The following is a 20,199-nucleotide window of genomic DNA, read 5'->3' as shown; positions in this document are numbered from 1 at the left end:
TGGAAGACGTAAAGATGAATCACAGTGCCTGAATTATGAGAGAGGACAAACATGAGACAAGCTCTGCAAATATAAAGATCAATTTTTAAAGAGCCTCAAAAGTTATCAGTTATAGATTTTGAACTTGTTTCAATTTCAGAGGTAAACAATTCACTTGCCCAAACCAAAGGATATCACAGGAATGACAGAGATGACGAATTATATGAGCAGAAAATATGAAACAGAAAGAAGACCCTTGCAACAATTAAGATAAGAATGATCAGATCTGGTTGAAAAATAGAGAAAATGTTTAATGGAAGTCCCCCTACCCCTTTTTTATTTGAAACCAAGTTTCAATAATTTCTGATCAGCTCTTGATGTTCCTAAGGGCTGGCTATGTTTAACATCAGAGGCAGTGGTATTTTAATAGGGCAGGGGTGGGCAAACTACAGCCCGCAGGCCGAATCCGGACCACCAGCCGTTTTAAGCCGACCCTCAAGCTCCTGCTAGGGAGTGGGGTCTGCCCCACTCCAGCGCTCGAGCCAGGCAGCAGGGCTGGGGGCCGCTCCACGTGGCTCCTGGAAGCAGCTGCATGGCCCTGCTCCAGCGCTTGAGCCGAGACTCAGGGTTGGGGGCCACTCCACGTGGCTCCTGGAGGCCGCGGCATAGCCCCCCTCTGGCACTCGACCTGTGGAGCAGGGTCAGGGGCCGCTCCACACAGCTCCCAGAAGCAGCGGCATGGCCTCCTCCGGCACTCCAACGGAAGCTGCAGGGGCAGTGCCTGTGGATGGGGCAGTATGCAGAGCCACCTGGCCATGCCTCCGCATAGGAGCCGGAGAAGGGACATGCCGCTGCTTCCAGGAGCTGCTTGAGGTAAGAGCCGCCCGGAGTCTGCACCCCTGAACCTCTCCCCATACTCTAGCCCCCTGCCCCAGCCCTGATCCCCCTCCCACTCTCCAACCCCTTTATCCCAGCCCGGAGTACCCTCCTGCACCCCAAACCCCTCATCTCCAGCTGAAGCCTACACCCCTTCCCGCACCCCAACCCCCTGCCCCAGCCCTGATCCCCCTCCTGCCCTCCAAATCCCTCTGTCCCAGCCCAGAGCACCCTCCTACACCCCAAAAATTTGCCCACCCCTGCAAAAGTGGGCAAATGAGTGAAGTAATTGTGTGTGTGCATATTCATGTGTGTGCAGTGAAGGGGATAGGTTTTTTGTATACCATGCTGATGGGTATCTTAAAACCTAAATAGATACATATAATATATTTGTAGGCACAAACGTGTACGTAAAGCTCTTTGGGATTCTTCTCGATATAAGGTAATTATGTACAAGCAAAGATTTTAAGCTGTGCAGACAGATTTTTGAAAGATTAAATAAAATGAAACTATATGTTTAAATAAGAGATCTAACTGGAGAGGTAAATGATAAATAAGAATCAAAAGATTTTCTACTTTTGAAAGAAATATAATGAAAGAAAAATTACCCTCGGAAAAAATGAACACTAGTTATGGAGGTCTCATTACCTATGTCTACAAACAAAACTACAGCTCCTACTCGTACTTAACATCAAATTGCAGCTAAATAAGTTTACTGTTCTAAAGATTTTGATTTGTACTCACAAAAGTGCTGGGAAATGGACATAAATCTGAACCCCTTTTAGTATACATTATAGAAGATATTTGAAATCATGGGCCCAGCTCTGAATTCCTTACTCAGGCAAAACTCCCACTGAAGGACAGACTTCCAATTGAATTAAATGGAGTCTTAAATTTAGCTATTTCAAATCCAATGATGCAACAAAATTAAACTGATGTCAGGCTTACAGTATCTGCAGTTTTTGATGCAAATAATGATAAGAAGATGGTGGCCATTGGCTATTTTATATTTGGTAAATACTGAAATAATAAGGCCTGGGATAAATTCTGACTACAAATAATCTGTCATGATTGATTAGAAAGATAATCTTCAAACTGTACATGCCCTGAATGCCAGAGAGCAGCTCAGGTCTAAGTTGTCTATTTTTCACTGTGTCTAAATTTACAAGTATTCTAAATGATTTTTGGATTTAGAATAGAGAAGTAAATAAAGATTTGATTCATGGTTGCTTCAGTTGAATGGCTAGCTCTACAAATTGGACTGATATGGTTCATACAGTTCATGATTATGAAGAAATGGCATAAGCTACAAACATGATCATGCATATCAATTATAAATAGAAGAAAAGAATGGGACAGAATTTATTTTAGTTAGTTTAGAAATGCAAAGCGGGTGAATTTAAAATAGGATTCATTAGGGCATATTTAGTAAAATATTAATAAGTTCCAGAAAACAAAGATGCATTTTTGGAAATTAATCCAGTCATAAGAAGGTGCTGTTGAAGAAAATCAAAGGAGATCAGATCAAACAAACTTAAGTAGACAGTTGGATTTTGCTGACAAGATAGACTACATCCAAAGAGACTGGGGAAAAAAAGAAGAGAAAAATGTTGACTGGGAATTAGTGGCTCAATTTCAGACCTGTCCTGGGTCTTCTATTACAGAACAGGGACACCCTTACTAGAGAACAATACAGCACATTCATCAGGGGTATACTTTAAATTACCATAAGAAAACTGATCAAAAGACTTTATGAACCCAATAAACACTGAAAATTCACCTCAAATTAATACAATGACACTAACATATATGTTTCCTTGTTAACTGAGAGATTGCACCAGCATATATCTAGGTCCAGTACAAGTCTGTTTTTTAATCCATCGATGCTCAGAGTTGTGAGTAAGGTGTCTCCATAGAGAACCAAGGGTGAAGGACAGAACAAAGTTGTCTGTGAAGCACCAGCAGCTCTTTAATACTTTACAGTCCTAGGAAACATAAAACTGTTTAAAATTTGATTTTTGAGATGATTGAACTTTATGCCCTCACCCTATTGTTAAAATATATTGAATTTGCCTTTTCTCCTCTGATTTTGTCAATCTATTAAATATATCACCAAGACAGCCATTTTTCATTTCAAAAATATTTTCCATCCAAATTTCATGTGAAAAGGCACTTTACATCTCTGTTTCTTCCAAAATTAATTTTCTCCTGTTTTTAACTCTCTTCTCTGGTTTTCCAGAGAAGTTAATTGAGAGACTGCATTTAATTCAAAATTCTGCTATATGTAATCACAGCAATGTTATACCCAGTCAACTTGATACTCTAATTCTTAAATCCTTTGCCTGGATTCTGATGAGGCTTCAGATCAAGTTTACGATTTTTGTTATTTACATACTATAGAACAGGGGTTCATTGTACCACGATCCCCTTCTGATGAAAAAAATTACTACAGGACCCCAGCAGGGGGGACCAAAGCCTGAGCCCACCCGAGTCCTACCACCTGGGTGGGGGGGCCAAAGACAAAGTCCCATTGTCCCGGGGAAGGGAGGGACAAAGCTGAAGCCCAAGGACTTCAGCCCCAGGCAGGGTGCCTGTAATCTCAGCCCCACTGCACAAAGCTGAAGCCCTCAGGCTTCGACCCCAGACAGTGGGGCTCAGGCTTTGGCTTCGGCCCCTGGCCACAGCAAGTCTAAGCCAGCCCTGGCAACCCCATTAAAATGGGGCTGCAACCCACTTTGGGGTCCCGACCCACAGTTTGAAAACCGCTGCTATGGAAGACTTGTTCTTTTAATTTTATCCAAATGCGCAGTCTTGCCACTTAACCATTCTGGTGGTGGGGAATAGAGGTATTAGGATTAATATTTGTAGGTATTGTGTATCTGTAAGTATCTATATTAATGCCTAATCCTATAGCCCATACTCATAAGTAGTCTGGTGACTTTAGTATCACAAGTAATCTGAGGACTACTCACATGAGTTAGGATTGAAGGATTAGGCACTATCATTATTATTCTTTATTATTATTATTAATTGGTTGGGGCAATGAGAGCTCTAAAAGTTTAGAGGTTGTTGGTAGCCTGGGTGAGTGTGATTGGCCTCAATGACTAGGGAGCCTAGATTCTTGTGCTAAAAGACAAGAAGAGACAGGAAAGGGAGAAATTAAAGAGGAGTGCTGTTGTGCTGTGATCTCTGCTTATTATACAAATCATAACTGACTTATTGTCATATTATCCTCCCTTGACTGTTTGTTGTACTCACCTGTTGTTTCTTGCCATATACCTTGAACGTAAGCTTTTTGGGATAGGGATAATTTATTTTTATACTCATATGTGTTTATTGCTTAGACGACATTACCATACTACAAATACTACTACTCCAGCTACTACTGCTAATATGGATATAAACTAAAACCAATTCATTTTGATCCCAATGGTTTCCCCTGTTGTCATCTCTCTGGTGAATGGCATGTCAGCAGACAAGAACTGAAGTCATTGGCTCATGCTGATGTGCGTTAGCATATTTGGTCATAAAGTTTCCACCATCCATGATGTAAGAAAGAATGAGGTTCCCAACCTTGCATATATTACCAAAACCTGGCTGGACAATACTGCTGGACCTGTATTTGTGCAGTTGGTCTCATGTGGATGTTTTGTACAGTAGGAACTGAAAAGGATTGCTGAGGAGGTGGTGAGTCCGTGCTGTTTGTATCCAATCTACTGCATAGGTCTTTCACCAAAAATGGATTGAATACAATATGTCCATCTTGTGTGTGAGACCCCAAATAAAAGATGGTACTAATCTTGGCATACATATCACACCAGTGTTCCTACCTGAGTCCCTGCTGGTGTAGTGTTAGATTCGCCTGGACTGTTCATGATCAGCCACTTAAACATCTATTCTGATGATTATTCCTCTGAATAAATTCAGGCCTCCATGAGGACCACGGCTGACCACAATCTTGAGCTAGTGTTTGGATAAGGACGGGAGGTGGGTTGACTGGATATGTTACCTATGTCTTTGGACCATTACCTCCTGCAGAAATAGAAGATTGCAGCATACCTTTTTCATTATGGCAAGGGAACGGTTTTGATGGTCTGCTCTTGATGGAACAAGAGCACTCTGAAGGAGAGGACTGTTCTTCCAACAGACCACTCTATTATTGTTTTCAGTAGGGTTTTTAAAGTTGTTATACTGTGGCTGTGGAGGAGATAAAGAAAAAGATTTTTTTCTTCTACTATCCCATCTCCAAAATCTTGTTCCAGAGACCTTTTTCGATGACTGATAACTTGGACAATCCAACTGACTCCACTCAGAGGATGACTCTAGTTTGGTTTGTGAGGAAACTCCTTTTTATTTTGTGGAGACACTTTGATTCTGACCAAAGTGTCTGCTTCTGTGGAAGCAGGGCAACTGTTTGGGGGACAAATGCTGTCATCTGTTTCAGCCAGTGGTGCTCTGTGAAGTACTGGAGGGCGATCTTTGAGCCCCAACCTCAGTTCTGGATTCATGTCCTTCCTGAACCTGGGGAGGTTCTGAATCCAGTGATAATCCAGACTGTCAGTGCCTCTCTTAAGAGTATGCTGCTGGCTTTCTTAAAGAATAATTGATAAGGTTTTTGTTCAAGATGCAAAAAATTGATGTTGACTTATCTGGTTAACTACAGTCCCGTATCTAATCTTCTCTTCATGGTTAAAATTACCTACATATCTCAGATTTCCTTGATTCTTGTCAACTGGGGTACCAACTAGGTTACGGGACAGAGATTATGTTGATCGCATTAATTGATGACTTCATCCTATCAGTGAATGAAGGCTGAACATGCGGATATCTTTAGATATATCCACTGCTTGCAACACCACTGACCATAGTAAGTTGCTATGGACCATATGTATGCACCATGGGGGAAGGGACAGGGTTGTCCTCAATCTTTTTCTCAAAGTTCCCAGGAAGTAGTGTTTGGCAATTGCCATTTCTCCATGAAAGTGCTAACTGCAGGGTTCCTTCTTGTTCAACATTTTTTTTTTAGGAGGGTCAGTGAGATAGCATGAGCTGCATTGCTTTCAACAGACAGATGATTCCAATCTATTATTTCTGTTCCTTCTGCCCCAGATAGTACAGTAGAGTACCTTTTCCAGTGTTTGGCTGTATTGAGAGTGAGCTGGCTAAAGCTCAATCTAGATATGTTGATTGGTTGGGGAAACCAATCGGAAGATATGGTGCGGATTATATCTGCTTCTCTGATTAAGGTGTCTGTCTCTCACTTCTCACTGGAGTATTTGGTTAGATTCCTAATTACTGTAGGATGATCACATTTCAGCAGGAACCAGGACTGTTTTCTTTCATTTGTGTCTGGCCAGGAGGTTGAGATTTATTGATTTATTTTGGGGGGCAGGGGAGGGGAAGATATGTATCTTATTACCATGATTCATGCCTTTGTCACTACAGAATTAAATTACTGCAATGTGCTCTTCATGGGACTACATCTTAAATCCATTCAAATGCTGAACAAAGTGCAGAATGCAGCAGCCCACTTGTTAAGCAAGATATATATCTGTCAGGACATTACACCAGTGCTTGTTATCTTCACTGGGTACCTGTATGTTTCTATCATTATAGAGTTTAAGGAGTTGTTTTTGATCCTGTGGGTTCCTGGCCACTAGCATTACCATAATACCAATAACGTAAAATAATAACAACAAAACGCATGTGGCCCGCGACCTGCCTGCTTGAGAGCAGCTCTATTCCTGTGCTATACTGTCACTGCAGAGATCAGTGGAGGCTCTTGAACTGCAGTCCCTTTAGAAGAGAGGGAACTGCTGGTAGGGCATTCTTGACTTGGCTTTGGAACTTGTTCCCCACTTGGTCCAGAATAGCTTGAGTCTGTTGACCTTTCTTTTACTGGAGGAGGTGCTACTTAAGGGGCAACACTGGAGGAAGGTGAGATATTCTACATTTTTTTTGCTATAAGATTTAACTGGTTGTCATCAATATATGATGGAAATTATTGCTGCATTTAACTACATAGAAATGTCAAGGGTGTTAAAGTCTGTGTTAGACACCTTTTTATAGTCTTATATATCTAATAAATAAATCTAAAACAAAAGCTCCTTGAGGGAATGACCAGCCATGTTTGATGTCTGTGAAGTCTGCTTTACTCCTATGGAACTCTATAAATGAATGCAAATATAAGATATTCCCTGCTTCTTATAATTAGTTATATGCACAATACTATCTGTTGTTTTATTTGCTGCAGAGCACTTTGGAATGCTCTCTCTCACAGATACATACACAAGACAGATAGACATCTCTTTAAAGGAAAACTGTAAACATGTTTCTCAGCCAAACAGTTTTCAAGCTCAAAAAGTGAGCTCACTGTTTTCCTGTATATACAGTGAAATGAATTTCAACCTAAAGGACCAAATTCATCCTTAGTGGGCCTTCGTGAGCTTCAATGCATTACACTGGGTGAATCTGGTTATGATGTTTAACTACACAAGGTATTTCTTAGCGTACTGGCGGCATAGGGGCTGGAACTAGCGGTGCTGGGGGTGCTGCTGCACCCCCTGGTTTGAAGTGATTCCCATTACATACAGAGTTTACAATTTGGTTCAATAGCTCTCAGCACTCCCACTATACAAATTGTTCCAGCACCCCTGATTGGCGGTAGCAGTCATTTGCTACAAAAGATAATAATTTGTGACACTGCCAGTAATGAATCCTTGTGTAAATGATTGTGAACTATTTTCCATTTAATTTAATATTGATGTAACTAATCAGGAAAATATATATTTAAATAAAAGGTTTAATTTTTAAACACTTAAATTGTTTTGCATAATTCTAAAACCAGTATTAGATCATGCTGGAAACTAGTTTAAAATCTTTTACCCAGGGTTCCCACATTTGGAGGGTGTGTTTATATTAAGTGAAGAGACTCCTATAGGTTCACTAATTGCATGAAATTGTTGGTTGGCTCTATAGTTAAGCTGCTTGCAGGATAAACTATCGTTGAATCTAGTAACTGAACCACAACTGAGCTAAACGCTTCATCTACAAGTGTTACAGGAAAAAAAGAAACATATCTGATCTACTACTTGCAAAATAAATGGAATGGTTGCTGTATATTGACAAGAGGCATTCTAGAAGTGTTGCAAACTCAAGATATTTGAACCAATGCTTTGTTGCCTTTTGGCTAAAAAGGCACCAATGTCATAAATGATGTCATTTTTAATAACATGGCTGCCATCTGCACTGAACTCAGAAGTATTCATTTAATTAAAAACTTGTATTTGAAAATGATTCTTACCATATGAATTTTCAGAATTTCTGAATTAAGCAAGATGGCCACCACTTTTAAAAGCACACACAGCATACTGGAGTATACAGGAACTCAGATCAAAGACTCTTACAGATCACTTAAGTTTAGATATTTCACATTAAGATGAAAATGGATACCAGCATTCTGACTTTGCTCTTAGTAACAGTAGTAGCATCTTTACTTACTAGTATAAATTAGTGTACGTAATGCTGTTGGCTAAGTATCAAAAATGGTTTAGTAGCTCTTAACAGTTATTTTAAATCTTGATTAGGTAACTAATTCTCTTATGAACGTGTAAGAATATTCTTTCCTACCTTTAGGTGCCACCTGTAGAAATTGCTTATGGAGTGTGCTAAGTTGAGAAATAGTTAGGGTACCATTTACAGATGTCTCTACAGGTGGAGGCCGTGGTGGAGGGATAGGATCTGGAATTACTTTTACATCATTGCTTATGAAGAAGTCTGTCTCATCTAAAACCAGTTCATATTGGATTCTCGTAGAACATTCAATGTGGTGGCGTGCAATCTCAGTTAATTTGTCAACACTAAAAATTGAAGTGCAGGAAGCAAGTATTACTTTAAAATGTAAGATAGTAACTTAGAGTCAAATTCTGAAATATTTCATCAATGGGAGATTTTCTCCGTTAAGGACCACAAATCCTCTGTGTGGATCATGGGAAGGAGGGTCAACAGGAGGCCCTATGACAAGCTAGTTATTTCTCACTACATCCTGGCAGCAAGCTCTATTTGTGACTGCTATGTGAAGTCCACTTAAAGTGGAATCCCAGCCATAGAGAAAACCCGATGGAAAGATAGTACAGGTTGAGATTTTCAGAACTCCATAAGGAAAACGAGGTGATGTGTATTTGCCACACCTCACCCTGTCCACTTGCTTCAGCCTGTTGCCCTGTCATGTGCCCCTGCATGGACTCCTGAATCTACGGAGCACATTCTGCAGGGAAAGGAGTAATACTGTTGTGGAGGCATAAGTACTTGGATATTATAATGGGAAGGGTCTGACCTGCACACAGAAGATCTACACCTCTACATGAGAGTCAGGGAGTCATGATTAGGCCCAAATCTACACACCTCTTGGGCACTGGAGACTAATTTGTGTCACAAAGCAGGCCCTCATGTACTTATGATCTTTAAAATAACTTCCGTCAACTGCTATACACAGTGGGTTTAACAAAAGGTGGAGGATTCTGGAATGGCAGAAGCACAGCAAACAACAGCCCAAAATTCCAAGGTGGCAGGAGCCACGACTTGGTATTGTGGCTTCCTGTGAACAAAATTTCGGGTTCTCTTCTGGTGCTCATAAGTGTAACTGTATTTCCTAAGAAAAAAATAAGACTGAACAATTGTATACAATATTGCTGACCACACTTTTTAACTTTCCAAGGTATGCAGCACTATAGGGCATATATCATAAGGCAAGATCAAGTCCCAAATCCTGAGAGTAAAATTAGCAAGCAAAATGCTAATGCAAAAAATTAATTTTTGTACATTTTTACAAATTATTTGCTTATGTCACCTGTCTGAACAATTATTTTTACCAGCTTTACTATAACTTTTCTATTCTACCAAGATACCAGGTCTATTTAAAAATTAGCCATATATTACCTGGACATTTCTGCTAGGAACCTGGCTCCAAGCCACTTTTCCATATATTTGTAAGTTTCTTCTGCTTTCATTACTAGTTCTTCAACAAATGTTAATGCCTTTGTCTTTATCAGCTGCAGTCGAGATTTTGCAGCTTCCTCTGTTGAAACAGTCATTTCAGAATAATAATTTATTTATACAATCTGAAACCTATTTTCAAACTTACTTAGGCATCTAAAGTTAAGCACCAAAACCTGCACTCAGGCATCAAAATGCCTATTTAGGTTTTCTGTGTTCATATATTACTTTATATATTTTTAATTCACTCAGACTCCAGAATTTGTTTTAGAAAATATACCTACTGTTGATACCAGAATGTGCATATCATAAGGATATAGCAATGTTAACCAAACTGATGTAGAAGGAAGAGATGATAAAAAGACATTAATTCAGACAGTACCCTCTGACAAAAGTGTTAGATTTAGAAGCTCAATGATGAAAAAGCAGATAGTCCACTGAATATGATTTCAAAACATTTCCCTTAGAACTTGAATATAAAATGTATATATTCTACAGAGGAAGTGTTCCTTTTATTTAAAAATTATACCATTTATATTTAGGTAATTTAAAAAATGAAATCTTTTCAGGGAGAGACCATTCCTTTCTCAGATTTTTCAAAAGGGGAAAAAGCAAATCTCAAATGATACAAATTTTATGGGAACCATAGCCAATGTTTGTTCTTACAGTTCCCTCTTTGTGAAAATGGGTGGCATAGTGTGAGGAAAAAACGGTTACCTACCGTTTTGTAACTGTTGTTCTTCAAGATATGTTGCTCATGTCCATTCTATTCTAGGTGTGCGCGCGCTCACGTGCACAGTCATCAGAGATTTTTGCCTTAGTGGTATCTGTAGTGGTATCCCTATGCCCTCTCAGTTCCTTCTTGCCAGCAACTCCAACAGAGGGGCAGAAGGATGGGTAATGGAATGGACGTGAGCAACACATCTCAAAGAACAACAGTTACAAAAACATAGGTAACTGTTTTTTCTTCTTTGAGTACGGCTCATATCGATTCCATTCTAGGTGACTCACAAGCAGTCTCCTTGGAGGTGGGCTCAGAGCTCACAGTCTAGAGGCTTGCAGCACTGCTCTACCCAAGCCTGCTGGGTAAGTGCGTAATGGGACATGAACATGTGGACGGACAATCAGGTGGCTACCCTACAGATGTCCTGGATAGGCACTTAGGCTAGGAAAGCTGACAAAGAGGCTTGCGCCCTGGTTGTATGGGCAGTTACAATCATCAGAGGAGGCACCTTTGCCTGATCGTAGCAGCAGCAAATGATGTAAGAGGAAATTATTTGACGGGACACTGGATAACCTTTCATCCTGTTGGCCACCAAGACGAACAATTGCATTGATTTGTGGAATGGTTTGGTCCTGTCAATGCAGAAGGCTAGCACCCTCCTGATGTCTAGGGAATGCAACCTACGCTTCTCCTCCTCCAACTTATGTGGCTTTGGAAAAAAGACAGGTAAGTAAATGTCCTGGCCCGTATGAAACTGTGAGACCACCTGAGGCAGGAAAGCTGGATGTGGCCGCAGCTGGACCTTAACTTTGCAAAAGACTGTTTAGGACAGTTCCGAGGTAAGCGCCCTAATTTCAGAGACTTGGCGGGCAGATGTCCTTCCAGGAAAGGAGGAGAGAGCAGGAAGCCAGAGGCTCGAAGGGTGGTGCCATAAGCCCCGAGAGCACAAGATTCAGGTCCGACTGAGGAAGAGGGTCCTTGACATGCAGGTAGAAGTGCTTGAGGCCCTTGAGGAACCTGGCAGTCATATACTGGGCGAAAAATGACCTACCCTCGAGTGGCAGATGGAAGGCTGTTGGGGAGGTAGACTGACACCAGCCACGCCTGCAGGGGCTGAGGCAAAACCATGTGTGCCAGACCACGTCAGTGCTGGCCACCATGTGGCCTAACAATCGCAGGCATGTGTGAGCGGTGGTGAGAGGGTGGGCTGGCATCCATAAGATCAGATCCGCTATGGCTTGGAACCGAGCCTCGAGGAGGAAGGCTCTGGCCTGATTAGAGTCGAGGACCATTCCAATTAACTCTATGCGTTGCACTGGAATTAAGGTTGACTTTCTCGTTTATTAACAGTCCCAGGTCGTGACAGGTGGCGCAAACCAGGTCGAGATGATGCTGCACCTGATCCCAGGATTGGCCCTTTATCGTCGACGTATGGATAAATTTGCAACCCCTCAGTGCCCCAGGTAAGTGGCCACTGGTGCTATGCACTTTGTAAACACTCTCAGGGCTGACGAGAGACCGAAGAGCAGCGCCATGAATTGAAAATGGCAGTGGCCTAACACAAAATGGAGGAAACGCCTGTGCCCTGGGAAGATGGAAATATGCATCCTTTAAGTCAAGGGTGGCGTACCAGTATCCTGGATCCAGGGAGGGAATAATGGAAGCTAGAGAGACCATGCGAAACTGCAACTTCTTGAGAGACTTATTGAGGCAGTGCAGGTCCAGAATGGATCTGAGGCCCCCTTTTGCTTTGGGGATTAGGAAATAGAGGGAGTAGAACCCTTTCCCTTTCAAGTCTGGAGGGACCTTCTGTACTGCCCCCGGGTGTAGGAGGTTCTTGACCTCTTGAATGAGTAGTTGCTTGTGAGAAGGGTCCTTGAAGAGGGATGGAGAAGTGGGGTGGGAGGGAGGGTCAACCATGAACTTCAGGGTGTAGTCCGAAGATATCATGTCGAGCACCCAGTGGTCCGAGGTCAACCGTGACTAGGCCAACCAGAACTACGGCCGGATTAACCTTTTGTGGGCCTGGCACCAAACATATTTATGGGTCCCCATGTATTCATCATGGGCCCCTTCCGAGTGTGGGCCTGGTGTGGCGGCACCACTGTATACTCAGTACTGAATCTCAGAGACATTTTTCATTTTGATCACACAACTCTGCTTAACTATATGTATTGCCATACACAGCTTCCTCAGCCCCCAGTTTTTCTCGTTAAGCTGTACCATTGTGGGTTTCCCAGTGTCCATAGTGAGCAGAACTTTCATAATGATCAGGGAAACTCCACTCAGATTTATCTCCTTCCTCATTAAGACATTCTATAGTCATGTCTCCAGTACCACCCTATTTCACCAACCACTGTATGTGCTCCTGGCCTCAGCTCAATAAAGTTCCACAGCCAGAAGATACCTGATCAATTCTGACAAATCCCTCCCCCAGGACCCATCCTGCCATTTGAGCAAGCCACTTGTAAACATCATTTCTCCAACCCTGGCTCAGTGAGCACTTAGCCCCTGGGAACCTGCAGTCACCAGCCTTCTTTTCCCCTCTGCTCCCATCTACATGCTATTCCACTATCTGGTCACCACCACCTCTCCTCATGCTTATTTCCCTTCTACTTTGGACATGCTCCCCAAACAGCTGGTCCTATTCTCCCCCTGCAAACCTGACCTGCTTCCACTTTCCCTGCTCCCCTTGACATTCCTTTCCTACTGGTGACCTCTGTTCCTTGAGGTTAACTCGTTTCTTTATCTGCTCCTAGTTTAATGGCCCTCAATAGTCACAGAGTTACCTGTAGCTCCTCTGGCTACAACCATAGGGCCAACTGCTAGAGGCCAGCCTTAGACAGGTGCACCTACTAGCTGGCAATTCCAACACTGAGCATGCTTGAACCTTGCAACAGCAGCATTGGGACTCTCAATCCTCAGTGCTGGCCTTATGTAGCTGTAGACTCTGCAGTTAGGTGCTTCCCTACTCCAGGCCATGGCTTTAAGTACCTGAGATCCCTGTCACCTGCAGCAGGAGCCCCCCAGTTCCTATGTACCCAACAGCTAACACACAGTAGTGAAGAAGGTGCAGCCTAGATGATTTCTGAGGCTGGGGTGCCAGGAGATTCCCCATCCCTGAGCAGCAGCTTTGCAATAAGCTCATGCCACCCCTCTCTGCTGTGGGACCGGGACCCTATGAAGACAGTGGAGTTACCCCATGTATAACCAGTTCTACCCAAAGCCTTTTGAAGTCAGTGGGAGTCTTTTCGTTGTCTTTAATGGGCTGTGTATAGAAGCAAAGGAACTAATTCTAGACTCTAGGAGTACAGTGCATTCTAAAACTATGCTGCACTGGTTTACTATTGTAAACAGGAGGGACTCACATTACCTAGTGAATAATGAACACCTCCTGCAGCGCTTAACTTTTTCTGAGAGGCCTCCCACGCAATTACTAAACGTAAACCTGCTTAGCTTACAAATTTGAAAATATCAGGTGGTATGGTTACAAAAGCAAGGCACTTCTGAATTCAGTAGGAATTTTGGATGTGCACAGAATGCAGGACTGGTTCCTGCATGGTTACAGAACTGCAGTAAAGTGGAACAATTTTCAGTTTGTGTGATTAGAGGATATCTGGAACCATATTGTAAGACAGTCCCACATAATGAGGAAAAGTTTTCTGTTCTTTTGTTTCTGTGGGGAATGTGCCAATGCAATATTACTGTCATCTTCTTTTTAAACAAAACTGAAAAAAAACAGTAATGGTTGTTGAACATAGCAATTCCAGTTTTAGTTAGCATTGGGAAGATGCCAGCATTTGTTGCTCAATTTTATCGTACTTTTTTCTAGAGAAAATTACAGTGGATCAATATTTGATTTGGGAGAAATTATGTACATTGGCCAAACCGGACAATCTCTATGCAAAAGAATAAATGGACACAAATCAGACATCAAGAATTATAACATTCAAAAACCAGTTGGAGAACACTTCGACCTCCCTGGACACTCAATTTCAGACCTAAAAGTTGCAATTCTCCAACAAAAAACTTCAAAAACAGACTCCAAAGAAAAACTGCAGAATTGGAATTAATTTGCAAACTGGACACCATCAAATTGAATAAAGACTGGGAGTGGATGGGTCATTACGCAAAGTAAAAACTATTTCCCCATGCTAATTTTTCCCCCTACTGTTACTCACACCTTCTTGTCAACTGTTTGAAATGGGCCATCCTGATTATTACTACAAAAGGTTTTTTTTCTCCTGCTGATAATAACCCACCTTAATTTATTGATCTCGTTACAGTTGGTATGGCAACACCCATTTTTTCATGTTCTCTGTGTATATATATATATCTTCCTACCGTATTTTCCACTGCATGCATCCAATGAAGTGGGTTTTAGCCCATGAAAGCTTATACCCAAATAAATTTGTTAGTCTCTAAGGTGCCACAAGTACTCCTCGTTTTTTGGTTTTTTTTGAAGTAACAGAGAGCAGCTCAAATTGAACTTGTGCTCTCCTGAACTTTGAGGGTGCTCAAATATGGAAGGGAGGTGCTAGATTCCCTTTTTGATTATTAGATAAATCTGGAAAGGAAAAGCCAATTTCTCCTTCTGTTATCTCAGAAATTGAGTCACATCCTCCTGTGTGCCTGGTACTGTACCTAAAGCTGCCCAGGTCCTCTAGTAGACCCTTCCCTCCCTCATAGGCGCCAACTTCTGCTCCCGCCGCTGGGTGCTCGACCCCCCTCTACCTCTGGCCCCGCCTCAATTCCACCCCTTCCATGAGGCCCTGCCCTGCCCCCATTCCAAACCCTTCCCCAAAGTCCCTGCCCCAACTCTTTCCCCAAATCCCTGGTCCAGCTCCGCCTCTTCCCTGCCTCCTCCCCTGAGCTCGCCACGTTCCCGCTCCTCCTCTGCCCCTCCTGGAGTGGTCAAACAGCTTGGCTGCCAGTGAGTGCAGAGCACCCACTAATTTTTCCCCTGGGTCCTCCAGCCCCGGAGCACCCACAGAGTTGGTGCCTATGCCCTCCCTTACTTATCATTTTAACTTCTCCTGCTGGGGTCCACATATCTCCCTTGCTAGGCTTCAGATAGAGGAGCATTGTCCATTCATTCTATCCAATTCCTTCTTTGGGGGCTGCCAGCTGAGGCCACCTGCATCCCTAATCCAGTCTGATGAAGTCCTTTGAGCGTGATATCTGGGCCAAAGCCTTCTACTCCTTGTGCATACATGTTCCCCATTCACAGTGCCACCCCCTTCTAGCAGCCAGCTCCCCATTCACAGCAAGCCCAGTGTACTGGGTCACACCAGCCCTGACAGCTTCCCCACTCCCTCCCACTCCCTTTCCTGTTGATAGCAGCCATGGGAATGCTTGGAAATGTAGTTTCTTCCCTGCTCCAGGGCGAGGTGGATCCTCGGAAGCGACAGAGGCGATGTCCTCGGGCACATCTTCAAAATCCCTGGTTCTGGCTTCCTTAGCCTCTAGAAGAACCAGGCTGGGCAGAGGAACAGGAAGATGAAGGGTGACGCCGTTTAAATCCTTTGTCTCTGTTCTTTTTGTAGGAGCTGGACCGAGGGACACCCCACTACCTCGACAGAGGAGGTGGGGGGTGGAACAGCTTTCTAGCCTGCTGAGGGGTGTGTAGGTCCAATGAATGTAGGGTGGCACAGGAGTCTTTAAGACCGTGAAGCTGTGCATTGGTCAGCTCCAAAAAGAACCCTGCCCCCTCAAACAGAAGGTCCTGGAGGGTACTCTGCATCTCCTGGGATAGCCTGGAGGACTGTAACCAGGAGCTGCGCCTCATGACCACTTAGTCTCTTCCACCAACGTGGCAAACTCCTAGGCTTGGTCCTGTGGAAGGCCCTCCTTGAACTTGCTGATGGAGTCCCACATGTTGAAGTTGTACCTGCCTAGCAGGGGTCTGCCACATAGACTCAGCAATTTTTAGCAACGTGACCTGGGCCAGAGTGGAGGAGGGTATGACATTAAAGAGATCGTCGGACTCCTCTGCTAGCTCCTCAACCACCAAGTTTAGGTTGGCAGCCACCCTTTTGAGCAGGGCCTGGTGCTCCTTGAAGTTGTCGGGGGGAGATTGCTCGTCACTGCTTCGTCCGGAGATGACGAAGATGACTGCACCACAGGGGGAGAGGTGGCTTCCCCTTGTTCATCTGGGGATGGTTCCTGGGGTGTTGGGTCCTGCTGTGTCATCCCCGCAACAGATTCAACACCGTGCTCTGACTGTGCCAGGGGCAGTTTGTCCAAAGCAGCCTGACAGGAACGGCATAAAAGGTACACCCCACATGTTCCAATACTGCCACCGAGCCTCCATACTGCTGCTGCAGGAGTCGTGCCAGTCTCATGGGCTGGTGGTGATTCACCTTTCATAGGTGAGAGGCTGAACTCTCCTTCTGACTTGGACCATTGCCCTTCCAGTGACCAGGGCGGAGCTGTAGATGCCTGCGTCTGCTGACTGACCCTTGTCGGCAACCAGTAAGGAGAGGATCCTTACCCTGGTGAGGATCAGTGCCTGTCAGAAGAGCGGTACTGGGGAGCTGCAGACCGTGCCGCGACTGGGAACGATCCCGAACCAGGCAGGGAGGTGGGAATCTATGCCTGGGAGACTGCCTATGTGATGGTGATCTGCGCTGTGGCGATCTCTGGTGGGAGGCCCGACGGTACCGTGGGTATGGGGATTTGCGTCATGACTCAGGTGTCCAGTGCCATGTAGGTGGAGACCTCAGCATCAGGGACCTGTGTCTTCTAACCGGGGACAGAGGCTGAGGTATCGGGGTTCAAGGCTGCAGTGAAGGGAATCGACGCCTGCGGTCTGGGGACACTCTGCTGCTTTAGAGGGTAGTCCCATAACTGGCTTGTCTGTAGATGCCAGGGCCTTAGCTGGGTCCATCACCTGGCTTGGTGCCTGCGGTGCTGGACAACCTACTTGCTCTTTGGTCGCCAGGCCCACTTTGGGCACACATGACCCTACTAGGGCCCAGGACCCTCTGCCGCTCCCGGGAGCCGGAGGTGGGTCCCTGGCTGGGCTAAGGGGTCCGACCACAGCAGTACCCCTCGAGTAGTTCCGGGGCGGGCACATGGCCTAACACAGGTTCTTTGCCCAAAGCCCCAAATGGTGCTGGGCAGATTCCGATGCCAGCGGTGTGTTGTGCACTGATGCCTAAGTGCCGGGCATGGAGTCCGACGAAGCGGGCTCCGAAGCAGGAGGAAGGGCAGCCTCCATGAGGAGGCCCTCAAGCAGATATGCCGCTCCTTTTGAATTTGAGGGCGAACTTTTTTTGCAGATCCTGCACTTGTCCTTTCTGTGGGACTCCCCCAAACACTTCAAACAGCTAGTGTGGGGGTTGCTAATGGACATTGGCCAGTTGCACAATAAGCGTGGCTTAAAGCCTGGGGAACAGGGCATGCCCTGCTCCGAGGCGAAGTTCCAGCTGGGACTATAACTCCTAAACTATTATTCTAACCCTTAACTTAATGGTCTAACTAAGTATCTATCAACTAAAAACAAAGGAGACAGAACAATGGACTGTAAGAACCACTAGCGCTCTTGCAATGAAAGACAAGATGCTCCGACCACCCATCACGGGCGGTAAGAAGGAACTGAGAGGGCGTAGGGTCGGCAGCACCTAATATACCAGCACATGAGCGTGGCACTCAAGGGGGGCACCACAGCCGTCCCTACGGATACTGCTAAGGCAACAATCTCTGACGACTGTGCACGTGGGCACGCACAAACCTAGAATGGAATCGACATGAGCAAGCACTCGAAGAAAAAACAGTTACCTACCTTTTTGTAACTGTTGTCCTTTGAGATGTGTTGCTCATGTCCACTCCATTACCCACCCTCCTACCCCTCTGTCGGAGTTGCTGGCAAGAAGGAACTGAGAGGGCCTAGGGTTGGGGTGCCTAATATACCAGCGTATGAGCATGGCACTCCAGGGGGCACCACAGCCAACCCAACGGATACCGCTAAGGCAAAAATCTCAGACAACTGTGCACGTGGATGCGCGCACACCTAAAATGGAATGGACATGAGCAAGCACTTGAAGAAGAAATATTTGTCTACAGAGATCTATGAGTAAAAAATTCCATCTAACTTAGAAAAAACTGGCATTTCACAATGGGAACTGAAAAAAGACAAAATTTGTTGTCATTGAGATGTTAAGAGTAAAAAATGGAGGCAACAGACAGAGAAACATAAATGTCTTGGAAAAGATAAATGTCTTAAAAATGGGTATGGAATGTGAGAAAGAAAAAGATATCGAACAGATAAATAGAGGAATGAAAAACCTGAAGAAAAAGAAAGAAGACCAAAGAGTAACACTGAACTAAGAGTATCTCAAATCTTGGAAGATCCATGTAGGCATCCAATGTTCAACTCAATTTTTTATTTTGAGACCTGAAGAAGACCTCTGTGTAGCTCAAATGTTTGTCTCTTTCACCAACAGAAGTTAGTCCAACGAAAGATATTACCTCATCTGCCCTGGCTCTCAATTTTTTATTAAATTTAATTTTACCTGCTAGAAAATGTTTTTCTAAACAAAACAAAATTTTAGTTGCCGCTGACAGTGACTTCAATAGGTAAAACTGTAAAGCAGTTTCTGTTACAGACCTTATTCCCATATGCCAATAATAACTTTTGAAAACAATCATCTTTGAGGCTGAAACTTTCCTTAGGCAGGCTCTACAGAAAGATGAATGTATTTGGAAGGTCTGAACAAAATCCCTTTAAGTTCATCTTTGAGTTAAATGAGAATGAAAAAAAATATACACTTCCTATTTTCAGCAAAAACAGCTGACATTTGAAATTTTAAACTTGGCATTAACTCATTTTTCTCTGAGATCTGCTTGATTTGGGAGGGAAAGCTGTAAAATTAAAAAGGTAAAAGCAACTGAAAACACCTCAGAGGATTTTTAGTGCATATCTATTAAGCTTTTCAGTACAGCTTAACAAATTGCTGCCTTCTTCGTAACTTCTTTGCACGTTTTCCAGGAGCTGCTTCTCTCAGTCTGCTACTGGGACAATGGCATAACAATCTGTAAGTATCAAATTGAATCACACAATTCTCAAAATATCCAACAACAGAAAATACTCTCAGACCAGGAACACAACTGAAAATAAGGCATATACATGCAACTGCTAAATTCAGTGAGAAATCAAAATTCACAACTCAGTAACTGCCTATGGATTTGCATGTCTCGAAATATCTACACACTTAATTGGTCATTTACATTTCCAGTTATTACACTTGCAGGTGTAGCTGTGGTATCTGCATTTGCAAGGTATGTTAATAAGCTATTATGAAAATGTGGCCCTGTATGTTTTAGTTCTCCTTTGATACATACCTTGGCTGTTTTGTTAGGCAGGTCTTTACCTCTTTAAAGTTCCCCTTCCTATTTCAAAATATCTGATTTTAAAAAAATATTGTTGTGCTGAGATTGGGTGAAACATTGTTGAAGCAGGTGAGTGTAACAGTCACCCTTCGTTCAGGATAAATGTAAGAAGCAATTAAGCTCCTTTGTAGAACAGATAGCTGAAACAATAGGAGCCACTGCCCAAAACACAGGCCACCTGCAAGGCTGATGTGGGAGTTGAGCCAGGTGGTTGGAGCGGTTCTCCTTGGAGT

The 20,199-nt window shown here is 43.7% G+C and overlaps 1 protein-coding gene across 1 annotated transcript in view; it reads right to left on the bottom strand.

Moving 5' to 3' along the window:
• The window catches only part of LOC141987269 (sperm flagellar protein 2-like), a 68,038-nt gene that overhangs the window by 15,468 nt on the left and 32,371 nt on the right, over positions 1–20,199 (bottom strand). The window contains exons 17-18 of the mRNA XM_074952470.1: positions 9,793–9,931; positions 8,485–8,714 (exon numbers count right to left, since the gene is read on the bottom strand). Of these exons, the coding sequence (XP_074808571.1) occupies positions 8,485–8,714; positions 9,793–9,931 (369 nt within the window). The remainder of the gene's footprint in view (positions 1–8,484; positions 8,715–9,792; positions 9,932–20,199) is intronic.

This window comes from Natator depressus, chromosome 5 (assembly GCF_965152275.1).
Source record: "Natator depressus isolate rNatDep1 chromosome 5, rNatDep2.hap1, whole genome shotgun sequence".
In the NCBI taxonomy this organism is placed as follows: Eukaryota; Metazoa; Chordata; order Testudines; family Cheloniidae; genus Natator; species Natator depressus.
This window is presented reverse-complemented; position numbering and strand designations above follow the sequence as displayed.